General features: G+C 39.7%; 1 protein-coding gene across 1 annotated transcript in view; it reads left to right on the top strand.

The window, feature by feature from the left end:
- The window catches only part of FAM193A (family with sequence similarity 193 member A), a 68668-nt gene that overhangs the window by 36343 nt on the left and 20223 nt on the right, over positions 1-12102 (top strand). The window contains exons 7-11 of the mRNA XM_088540036.1: positions 1147-1271; positions 5230-5374; positions 9851-9928; positions 11271-11383; positions 11540-11782. Coding sequence (XP_088396162.1) covers positions 1147-1271; positions 5230-5374; positions 9851-9928; positions 11271-11383; positions 11540-11782 — 704 coding nt within the window. The remainder of the gene's footprint in view (positions 1-1146; positions 1272-5229; positions 5375-9850; positions 9929-11270; positions 11384-11539; positions 11783-12102) is intronic.

The raw sequence follows: 12102 nt of genomic DNA, 5'->3' as shown, positions 1-12102 counted from the left end.
TTGAAAGGTCAAACCTTTGTGCCTAGCCTGCTGTATGATGGCATAAAATGCCTTGAAACTCCGAGTGAACTTGTGATATAAGTGAAATTATGGCCGATTATCCTTCCTTTCAGAGGAATCCAGCTAATTGGAGAGGTTCAAGAGCAAGAGCTAAAGCCTTTTTTGCCCCACCAGGGCTTAGGACACCATGCTGAGATCAAGCTGGAAGGACGGTGGTCGGTACAGAAAAGCCCTGGAACATACAGAAGAGAAGTCTAGAAGGGAAAACATGGCTAGTGTTTCCTCGTGTGAGAAAAATCTTGTTCTGCATAGTTGGAAATGCAAGATTTTCTACATATGTATTGACAGTTCACAACTTAATATGGAATTGCTTAGGAAAACCATTTTTTTTCCAGGCCTAATGCTTGGAAAATTATTAGCAACTAATTAAAGTTGTGAATATTTGGAAGAAGTATTCAAAGGAATATTCAGAGACACAAACAAAAGTTCAAACAATTTTTTTTTAATGCAACTCAAATTCTGCTTGAATTTAAAAAAAAAAGTGTTACTTTTAAATATTGATAATTTAGTATCTAGGTCTGATATATATTATAGCAAATCCTTTAATTTTATAAATATTTTTCTATTTCTGGCTGCTGAATATTATAGTGCTCAATTGCTGGTCTGAGAGGAGAATGCCTTGAAAAATCAGATGATATATTTTTCTTTGGTCCTGGTGTTTTTGATGTTTTGATAATATAAGATTTAGGTTTTGGGCCTTGAAACTAAATATAATTGAATGGTAAATTGCTTCAATTAAAAAAAAATCTGCTTATTAGAGAGATGAGCAGACCTGATTTCTTGGCTGTGCAGAAAATCTGTATTTTTGAAGCAGCTGTATCTGGAGAGAGAACTATTTCATTTATGTTAACTTTAAGTAAAGGTCATAGCTTGTTACTGTACACGTACTATTTTACTAGATAATGTCAAAGAACTGAACTATAATCAGGGATAGTTCTAACAGCTTTTTCACAAGAAAGTCCAAGAATAGACTGGTTCAGGTCATAACATGCATCTTGCACAGCAGAAGTGATTAGAAATTTGTGAAGACAGTTCTTTATATTTCTCTGAATGTAACATATTGCTGTGCTTTTTTTCTCTCCATAGGAAAATGAACATTTGAAAAAATTTCAGGTGACATGGGAATTGCACAATAAACATCTGTTTGAAAATCTGGTATTTTCTGAGCCGCTTCTGCAGAATAGCTTGCCAACGCTGGTGTCACAGCTAAGGTAAAATGCTCATAATTTTCATAATTTTTCCAGTTTAAGAAAGATCCTCATTGATCTATTTTGAAGATGATGCTGTTGACTGTGCAGACTGCTGTCATAACTTTTGTCAGAAGAATCAGTGAATCATTTATTTGCCACCTGTTGGTACTTTTCACACCTGCGAAAGCAAGTCAAAGCCTCTGTGTCTTCCTACGGTCCATAAAGAACTTAGTTTGGAATTTTGAACAAGATTTTAATTGGCAAAACCAAAATCCCTGGTTATGCACTTGTAGAGCTGAAGACATGTTGCGCTTCCTGGGCCTTTAAAATGTTACGTGTTAAGTTAAATATTATGGTTTGTTAGCAAGCTTGTTCTGCTTGCTATTAGTGTACCTTCCAAGTGCTCCTATTAAGAACGAGACTTCAGTTCCTAGGAACATTATTCCCTTAATCCTTTCAAAGCATGAGCTCAGATGGCTCCTGTTGACCTCTCAAACTTGTTTGTGATGAAGATGACTGTTCTCGGTAGGCAGGTGTCTTGAAGGTCCCGTCTTGGACATCTTTCCATGCTACAAAAACACCTTGATGTAGTGTCTTAGTTACAAATGATGTAGCGTTTTACTTACAAGTTGCTCACAGAGAGTAATGAAACTTTGGCTGGATTATCTGTCTGCTAGCAGTTATCAGAAAGGAAGACAAGAAGTCTTAGTTGTCACTGGGTTGACTCAGCAGGGAGGCTAAGGTCCCTCAGAATAAGTTGTCTAATTGGCTTGCTTGAAACTGGGTTAGCACTGAGCTGTTTTTTGGGCTGGTGATTCTGTAATAACACTCTATAGCATGTTATTGGGTAGCACACTTCCTGTCACCTGCTGTCGCAGGCTCCATCCCCAGGTCACCGGCGTGCTCTCTGACCAGGCTCCTCTGGACGCTGCCCTCCAATTCCAGTGATCCTGGTAATACCAAAGCTGTTGATCATCTTCCTCTGCTGAGATGAAATGTGGTGTTTTTTTACTTCATTATTGTTTTTTGGAAAGTATGCATTCATTCCTTAACACAAGTACTGGCTTCTTTTCCTGTGTCTGTTGTTCTTGACTGCTACTGGAATTAAAGCCTGCAATTCTCCCCAAAGCTTCCTCGTATTGACAGCTACCTTCAAGCCTTAAATAAGGTAAAGCCAGAATCTCTTCCCAAAGGAATTTCTTTTCCAGTGCATCCATGTTCTCTAGATGGCTTTAGGAGCTTTTTTAGGGGCTTCTGAGACTTTGCCAAATTGGACTCACTTGGGCATTTTTGAAAGGAGAGACTCAGCACAAAGCCTGTTTGAGGGTTTCCAGCTTCTAGAGCATGTGAGCCCCTTTCTTTGGGAAGCACAGAATATCCTGCTGCTTTTTGTGGAACCACAGACTCTCCCCTGTGAGTTTTCTGGGTCTTGAAGTAACAGAACTGGTAGTTTTTCCTAAGCATTTTTGGAGAATAATCTGTCTTCCCTTGGGGATTGGCACCATGTGGAATGGAGCAATGTTTTATCAAGGATGCATCACATAGAGAAATAAAAGGATCAGTGTGGTCCCTGGATCCTGTGGTCATGAGCAGCAGGTAAGGGATTGCTTTTTACACTATCTGCTGCTGATTTGAGGTCTTTGGGGACCCTTCTTTAAAGGAGAGCTGTCTATTTTGCCAATCATCACTGGGCAAGAGGGCATCAACTTTTCTTCACCATGTTTTTTTAAAAGGAGCCTTCTTGAGATTTCCAAGCATGTCTGAGAGGCTCAACTATTTTTTGAGAGGTTTCCCTTGCTCAGTAGTTGGTGTCTAAAAGAGGAGCTGTTTTGCTAGCTCGTAGATGCACAGAAAACTTTTCTGGTTGGGAGTGGGTAGTAGAAAAAGTCTTTTCAGCTGTCGGAAAAATATCCTTAAGCTCAGACATTAAGAATAATGGTTTTAGAAAGTCTATTTAGCATAACACACAATAAATAGTCATGATTTAATTGTTTCTGTAATCGTTAAGAGATCTTTGTGCCTGAAATTTTCAGATATAGGAGAATCATCTGAGGGTTTTACTCAAGCTCAGGTTACTGATGGAAAAAATGTAGAAGCGTCTGGTCCACTTTAACTCTGGAGCAGTAGATCTGTAGTCTTTTAAGGATTCATGAAAATAGTATATTGCATCTATACTTGTTTTATCCTACCAGATTACATTTTTGACTTCTCTTCCATGTTTTGTTGTCGTCTCTCTAAGAGTAGCTCTTTTAAAAAGCCCCTCTCCTTGGGATTGCAGATAGGGAAGGGAAGGGAAAGGGACTGCCTCTCCAAAAACTGCAAAATACCTAACAAAGATATGCTTATAGAGTTGTCTGTCTCTGCAAGAGTAACCTCTTTTCCTTTCCATGCTTAGAAATTTTTGCCTGTGTATGTTACACATATGCCTCCATATTACTCGGGCAAACTCTGTTAGCAGAGTTTCATGTGCATTGGCTTCCTTGTTTCCTCTTCCTGAAGAAGAAATATGGGATGGTATTGATCTGGCACCTCTGCTTCTTGAGTTTTGGTTGTTCACCCCCTTTTTTTTTTTATCTTATTTAAATTGCCAAGTTTTTTTTGCATCTCTGTCTTTTTCAAAACATATACTTGGAGCCTAGTAATAGAAAATGTCAGGTAATAAGGAAGCATTGTTAAAAATTTGATTACTAAAGCCACCGTATCTTTAAGTACTTATTGTGCTCTGTCAAATATTGACTTTCCAGGATTTTTTTAATGTGTAGAAATGCCTGTGTAAACATCCAAAGAGGTTGCATGGGACATTTTGGGTAAAACTGACAAACAAAACAAACCTGAGTTCCTTGGCAAACTGCTGCCGATGGCTGTAACTTCATCCTCAATAAGAGCAGTTTGTTGGAATTGCATCGTAGGTAGCATGATGGACACGATATGATGGACACCGTAGGTAGCACGATGGAGTTCTTGGGCTGGATCAGCATCTCGTTGCAATGGAAATCTGTCTAAACTGCAGCTGAAATGCTGGGCCTGAGCTTTTACCTGAAGTGTTGGGATGCTCGGGTGCTTTGTCAGTTATTTGGCTGACAGCTTAGTCTCTGCCTCGTTAAGTATTTAGCTGTTTCTGCTAATTACTGAGTAGGAGAAATGTTGAAAAGCTTTGGCTAACTGCATCAGCTTGCAGGTTATTACAGTTCAATGTATTTATTTTTAAATACCATCTAGTATAGTTGTGCCTTTTTTGTTTGTTTTGGAAGTGAAGTTTTATGGACTGTGTTTAGTTATTTCAGCATTGTCACAATGTTGTGCTCTAAGAGGGTTTCTCAAGAATTGCCTATGTAGAAAAAAAGTTGCAGAAAAGAAGTTAAAAATTTCTCCTCTGTTTCTGAGGCTACTTACGGAGACAGTTGCTGGTGAACAGCATATTACCTGCTGAACTTGTTGTTGCCTCTCAAGTGCTAGTGGATTGCTGCAAAAAAAAAAAAAAAAAAAATTATTTTGCTTGGGCTTCCAGTGGGGGAGATTGATAGCAATGTGCCAATGAAGCCACTCATCTCATAATCTTTTTAGCATTGATCAAGGAAGTTATGATTAAGATTTTGGCTTTATTTTTACTATGTAGCTCTTTAGTAAATAGCTAACATATATTTAGTCTGTAGAATCTGGAAAGATAAAAATATCATGTAACAATCTGAATAAGCATGGCTCAGTTTGGTTGACATCTGGTTGCCTGTGGGAAAGAGGCTCTAGAAATGTTACACTTCCCACATGCTCACTATTATTGGTTACAGAGCATTGGAACATGCAGTTGTTAGATTAAAATATGACTAAAAATGACTAAAAATATTCATTTTGGGATATTAACAGCTATATGGCCTTGGTGTATCAGTAACTGCACTTTGAGAAGGATACTTGGGCAGGCAAAACTTAAAAGCCGTATTTTCAGCAAAACATCTCTTATGACAAGGACTGTTTGAACTTCTAGGCTTGGAACAACGCACGATTCCTGCAGTGAAGATATGTATAGTACCTTGCTCCAAAGGTATCATCAGCTGGAACAGGAAATGGGTCAAGTTGCTGAAGCTTGGCTGGAATGCCAGAAAAGAATAGATGATTATGTTGACGAACAGGTAAGAGCCATGGGAACAACCTTGGGGCTGGCTGAGTAGGGAGCCATCAGCACAAGATTGTGCCTCCAGTGAGGTCCCTTTCCTTGGCGCTTTTAGCTTTGAAACTGACAGATGTAACTTTTTTCCCCCACCCCTGATTTCAGGCTGTCTTTCCAATAGAAAGGAACACTTACATAGCAGTTACAGTGATGGTGTGGAGACGTCTTCCAATTGGTGAAGCAGATTTTTGTCTTACTATCTAGAGATGATTGAATAATTCTGAATGGCCTGGGCTGTACATGTGGCACCGTAATCTAAAACTTAATTATGCAAAAGTCAGTAGGATAAGAGGGGGGGAAAAATAATATTTTAAAAAGCAATTTCTTGCTCTGAATTTCATTTAATGCAATTATTATTTTGGAAACTTACTCTAAGTTCTTTATGCATGTTGTCCAGCATGATGTGTTTGTGCAGCTTTAGAAACCTGAACAACTTTGAAGTCTAACTACATAAATACTGAAGACCTCTGAAGTTATTCTTTTTGTAATTAGATATATGTTCTGTTAACTGACTCTTTTGAGTTTATCCTTCGTCAAATAATTACTTTACATTGTTGCAGCCAGTACAAAGAGCTCATTATTGGAAAAGTTATGTTATTTTGAGAAATGGGCAGTTTATTCCTTCCTTGTTTTCTGATTTGCTTCTTACTTTTCATATAAGGAACTTGCATTTTTTATAATACTGTAGGATCAGCATCATCAGTGCCAATCTTAAGTATTAACAGAAGAGAGTTTTTTATTGTGAACTTAATTGAAAATAAGGAATTTTATAGAACTCTTCATATATTTTGAGGTTTTACGAGTATTAGGTGTATGGAGCTCTACTTCTAACCTGAGATGCAGCAATACTATGGTATTCCTATAGATAACCAGATATTTTGAAGTGTTAGAGTATGCCGTAAATACCTTTGAAAGACTGTTCCCTGAGATGAATGTTGAAGTGAGCTTCTGGTGTCTCCAGTGCCTTCAAAATGGAGGCCTGATGCAACTAATCTTTTATCATTTTTAAGATTATTCTGTATTTGGGGGGCTGTGCCTCTGAGCGATCAGTTGTAAAATTTTCTCTTGGTTTGGCTTATTTTATACAGCTTGGCTTAGCAAAATGTTATCTCAAGTTCTTTGTTCTCCTGTGTCTTCAGGGTGTCATGACTGTGATAGTACCCCTTGGGCGAGGAGGAGGGCCCAGTTCCTTTCTTGTCTTTTACCCATGTTTTCAAAAGATGCACCTTCTGCACAGTCACATTCACACCACACGTATGAATTGGTGATCTTCCAGCCCTTAAAAATCCTATCCTCAACTGTTTTTTCTTTTTTTACCCTATATCTAAGTGAGCATAAAACACCCACAGTGACTGTGTTGTTATAGCACTTACTCGTGTGCTCACTGAAGCTTGGATCCTTACCCAACTGGAACCTTTTTTCCATTCAGTAAAACTTAATGTGATGTCTTTTATTTTTCCTTAACCACCGCTGCCCCCCCATCCCCATCTGCCACCCTCCAAAACAAACAAACAAAAAAAAAACCCACAACTGCAAAGGGGAGAACCTATCTAAAATGTAAATAATCAAATTTTAAAGGTGATACTGGTATTTAGAAGAATAATTTTCACAGCCTGGCCTTTGAACACTGTTGCTGATACCTGTGATGATGCTCCCTTGATCAAGGTGTCCTCATTTGCTGTGGCTGCTTTCAGTTACTGTGATATTTATGTTCCTGAGGTAGAAAATGGAAAAGCCAACAACTACAGTTGTTGCAGCTGCTGTCCTGTGGGTCTCAGCTGTGAACACATGCTTGTTATTAGCTGCCTTTTGACTTGGTGAACTTGCAAGGCTTTCTCTTACCTACGGTGGAGTTATACTCAGAACTGTAGACAGACCATCAACAGAGGCATTCAACGTACCTTCTTGCAGGAAAAAAAGGTTTTTTTTTTTTCTTCTAAACAAATATGAACAGTTTTGAATTATGCCTCTTTTTGAAGAAGAGCCAAGGCAGTTATATTTTGCACAAAGCTTGTAACTCTAATACACTGCTGTATCATGTGTATTCTCTAATCAAATTCAGAAAAGGATTAATTAATATCAACACCTGTATTCATATGTGATCTGAAGAAAATATTAGGAATATCCCAAATGAAGTAGTAGTTAAATATGTGTAGTCTGTGCCTCCAGGTCTTAATTTCTTTCTTACTAAGTCTGGAGTATGTCTTCAGTATATCTGTGTCACCTCCATATGCAATGGCTAGATAGGCTTATGTTGAATATGTACATACGTGTGCAAGGGCTTTTTCTTGTCCCACAGACCACACAGAAGGGAATCCAGTGATGCTGGATCACACAAGAGCACGGGCAGAGGAGCTTCCTCCTTATCTCTCCGTAGTTGTGTGAGATTTGCTGCAATTCTGGTTAAAGCAGTAGCTAAACTAGTATAATCCTGGTGTAATTGCTTTTTGTCTTTTTAGTGCCCGTGGCAATAAGTGAATCTGTCCCCATTTTTGAGTGCTGTGTGTGGTAAGAGTTCCTTCACTCACAGCAAAGTAGGCAAGGAGAGCGGGTTAGGATCACGGCGGGACTGTGGGGCATTAGATAAGGAGCCTAAGAGGTAGCCGTGGCCAGTGGTCTCCCTGAACTGGCCCTAAGCACCCGAGCTCCCCGGCAGCTTCTCTGCCACGAGTCGGCGCCGACCAAAGCGCTTCTTTTGTGCCACTGCAGAGTGGAAAAGTAATTGTCCTGTTTTGCTTTATGGAGTCTGGTCCTCAAATAAACAGGACAAAAGGAAGCAGTGGGGCTGGACCTGTCTTCTCCACAGGCGAGGGGTGCTGGTGTATTCCTGTCGGATGGGCAGGTCTGGAGCAGTTTTCCCTTGTTAAGGCACTTGAGTTTGCAGCTCCCACTTCCCAGAATTCCTAGGGACAAACTGCCTGGGTCATGCTGCAACTGTTGGCCGTGCTGGAATAACTACTTGCTGGAAAAAGGAAAAGGGGAAAGAAGTATTTTCCTGTTAATTATGGAATTTACTTAACGGAAGTTACTTGCAGAAAGGGGTATGGGATAACTTCATTTCCAGTTAATGCTTGAGAGTTTTCAGGGCTTAACCCAGGCTGTTTTCCTTAACAGGCTCGAGTAGGGATCTCCCACTTAATGCACTGGCTGTTAAACTGGCATTAAAGCCTTCCCGTGCAATGTATAGCGCACATAGGCACGGCCTAGGCGGTGGGGCCTCCGCTGCGTGCCAGGGCGCCTACAGCACCGGGGGCGGCTGCCTTCCGCGGAGCTGAAGGGTGCGCGGGAGCCGGGCGTCGTTCCTGCCCACAGGCTCTGCTCTGTCTGGTAGAGCTTTCAAGAGCGGGTGTTAATGGTTCAAGAATGATTCTGTCTGCTGTTTTGTTTAAAAAAAACAAACAGAAAAAGACTTTTTTATATACATGCACACATATATACACACATTTTGTGTATATGTGTGCACATACATATGCACACACACTTGACAAACTTTTTGTTTTATGCTATCACAAACTCACTGAGGTGTGAGACGTGAAAATTCACGGTAGTAGTCAGGATTCCATGCTGATGTTTCAGAAGTTCGTTAGGCAAAGCTTTGCCACTGAACTCTGTTTCAAATACCAGCTTAGAATTTCAATTACCTGAGTTAAACAACAGTAGCATCAATAATAACGCACTGATCGGTTATAAAACTGCAAACTTGTGATCGTCTGCAGGTTTCTGAAGGCATATCTTTAAATAAAAAAATAAAAGCTAGTAATGTAACTTTCTGGACTTCCGGTCACTAGCATCTCTCTTCAAAGCAATTGAAGCAATTTGCTATATTACCTAAGCTCTTAGATTTCTCTTTAGTAATGAGAAAAATGACAAAACTGTGTTTTGGGTTTGTGTTTTTGTTGTTTTTTTTCTTTTTCTCTGATCGATTCGTGCTCTTAGAATGCAGTAAGATCCAGCAGGAGAGTTGTTGTTTGTTATGACTTGCTTGATTAAATTTCACTGAGGCTTTTGCGTTCGCTTACACTGAATCTGCTCACTAAATCAGGAAATTACCACTTGCAGGGAAAAAGTTATGGGAACAGATAGTGCATTTACAGTAATGTGGGTGGATTCTAGGGGGTCCAAGATGTCACAGATTTTGAGGCAGGCTCATTAAATGTTATAAAAATAGAGATTATATGAGAATATAATAGGTGAGAATATATAGTGAAAAGAAAATTTAGTGGAAAAATAACAATGGAAGAATCTGAAGAATAGTGTAAGTGAGTATAAAATATTGTTTAAATGACTTAAAGGGTTAGCAAATAAAATAAACTTAATATTGGCTAAGTATGTGTTAGAACTTGCGTTTAACCTAGCTTATCCTTATTATTTTGAAACTTGGAGACAGTGTAGGATTCCTGTGATTAAACCAATGAGTTTTCCTTAAATTCTATTGTAGATGGCAATGAAAACAAAGCAACGCATGCTAAAGGAAGACTGGGAGTTCTTTAAACAGAGGCGTTTTATTGAAGAGCAGGTAGGATTTTTTTTTTTTTAATACACTAATGCTTCATGTATATTTGTAAAATGCAAACATTTTAGTTTGTGCTAGTTGTATTTGGTTTAATTCTGCAACCATGCCAGGCATAAAAAGTCAGCTAAAACTTGGAAATCAAGGTTCAAGAAGCTATTAAAATATAAGCACCGCAGTCTTCAGCTGGAACATCTAGTATTAAAATCCCTTATACAATAAAGGGATTTTGTGATGTGTGTGACGGGGATACTGTGTGCAAGGGTTTTTCGGGCTCTTTGGTGCAGATCTGGCAAGCGGGAGCCAGGGTGGTGGGGCAGGTGCTTCTCTGCTCCCAGGCCAGAGCTGGCACCTGGACATGGCACCTGCAGGGCTCCTGGGCAGAGCTCCCTGCTTGACTTAGAGGCCAGGAGCAGTGCCCACCTTGGCATTAAGTGCTGCTGTGACAGGCCCTTCTCTTCTCCAGCCTGTAGCTGCTGGAGCACGTGTCCTGCTCCCCTGAGGGTGTCGAGGCGCTAGAGCAGAGTCAATACCAAAGCTTGTGAGCTTCTGTTAACCAAGTAGTACATCTAGTAAACTGGGCTCCCTGGGGGAACTGAAGAACCACCCCATTTTCCCCCAGTGCTAGTTGGGCTAAGATGAGCCCTAAGGACCTTCCTGCTTGGGGTAAGGCTCAAGTCGAGGCTTCCAGAAAGGGAATCTTAGACACATCCTTGTTCTTCCCAAGGTTTCTAGGCGTCTAATGAAATCAGGTGCTTCCAGCATGAGGTCTCCTCCAGACTGGAGTTGTTAGGATTGTAATTTTTCACCCTGCAGTGAAGCCTTGTTTTGGGCAAGTACTTCCTTTTTTGAATCTAGCCCAGTGTGGCTACAGAACAGGCCCTGCCTTTTTTTTGTTGTTGTTGTTGTTTTCTTTTTTTTCCTTTCTTCCCTTTTTTGATGAGCTGAGGGTAAGTTTGTATTCTTTCTACAGTTGTCTGTAGTGTCCTTATGTGCATATCCATAACAGGAAAGAACTACTGAAGTTCAGATTACAGAAAAAAATGTATAAAATGCAATCTTACAAATAAGTCAAGAAGATGGGTTTAGCCACTGTGCTGTTTTTTTGTAGCAATGTAATTTATTTGATCAGTTTTAATGCCAAATATCTGTTGCTCCTGCCTTTAAACCTTTTATAAACTAATGATCAGAACATGACCTTCATGAGATTTTTCTAAATCCTTATTTTGAAATACGTTGCCCAGAGAGCCCCACTTTCGGTTATGTAATTAGTTAATCATGATGTGCCATTGAATTGTTAATGGAGAGACTTGCACTACTAAAACACTGCCTTTATAATTTACTTCAGCTTAATAACAAGAAAGCACTAGCTGGGGAGAACAACTTCACAGACACAATGAGACACATGCTGTCATCACGTTTGAGCATGCCTGACTGTCCCAACTGTAATTATAGAAGAAGGTGAGCTGATGTTTCTAATGTGAAATTGTAACAAATCATTAATTTCTTCTGTTAGAGGGAAAAAGAAAATACTTTTTTTTCTTTTTGAGAAAAAAAATCAGTGTGGTGACTTTGTTTAAATGAGTTTTTAGTAATCTGATCTTAATTCCTGAACAGGTGTACTTGTGATGACTGCAGTCTTTCACACATTCTAACATGTGGCATCATGGATTCTCCCATAACGGATGATATTCACATTAACCAGTTACCACTACAAATCGATGCTGCTCCGGATTATCTCTCGGAGATCCGCCCGCCTAGCATGTCCTCAGCAAGCTCAGGGTCAGGTTCCAGCTCGCCCATCACAATTCAGCAACATCCTAGACTGATCCTTGCAGATAATGGCTCTGGACCAACTTTGTAAGTTCCTTTCTGTTTAAGTGCTTGGAATAATGAGCTGTGCTCTCATAAGCAAATCCCCTGGGCTGGTCATTGCTGTCTAATGCTTGTTTTGCCTCAGAAGCTTTTTTTTTAGTGATGATGCTGAATTCAGAAGACCAGAAGTCCAGTGCTTTAGGATGTCACTTGTATCTCAATCTGGGCAGGAGAAATAGTAATCTGTTCTTCGAGAGGTGGTTATTGTGAAGGAATTGGTGTAATTTCTAACCTCTCTTTACTAGCATTGTCATGTAAATTCAGGGTTTGGTTCAAACATTATTTTTCAGTCAGAAATATCTTCC

This window comes from Tinamus guttatus, unplaced genomic scaffold, assembly GCF_059628265.1.
Source record: "Tinamus guttatus ecotype Peru unplaced genomic scaffold, ASM5962826v1 Tinamus_guttatus_pri_ptg000052l, whole genome shotgun sequence".
NCBI lineage: Eukaryota > Metazoa > Chordata > Aves > Tinamiformes > Tinamidae > Tinamus > Tinamus guttatus.
This window is presented reverse-complemented; position numbering and strand designations above follow the sequence as displayed.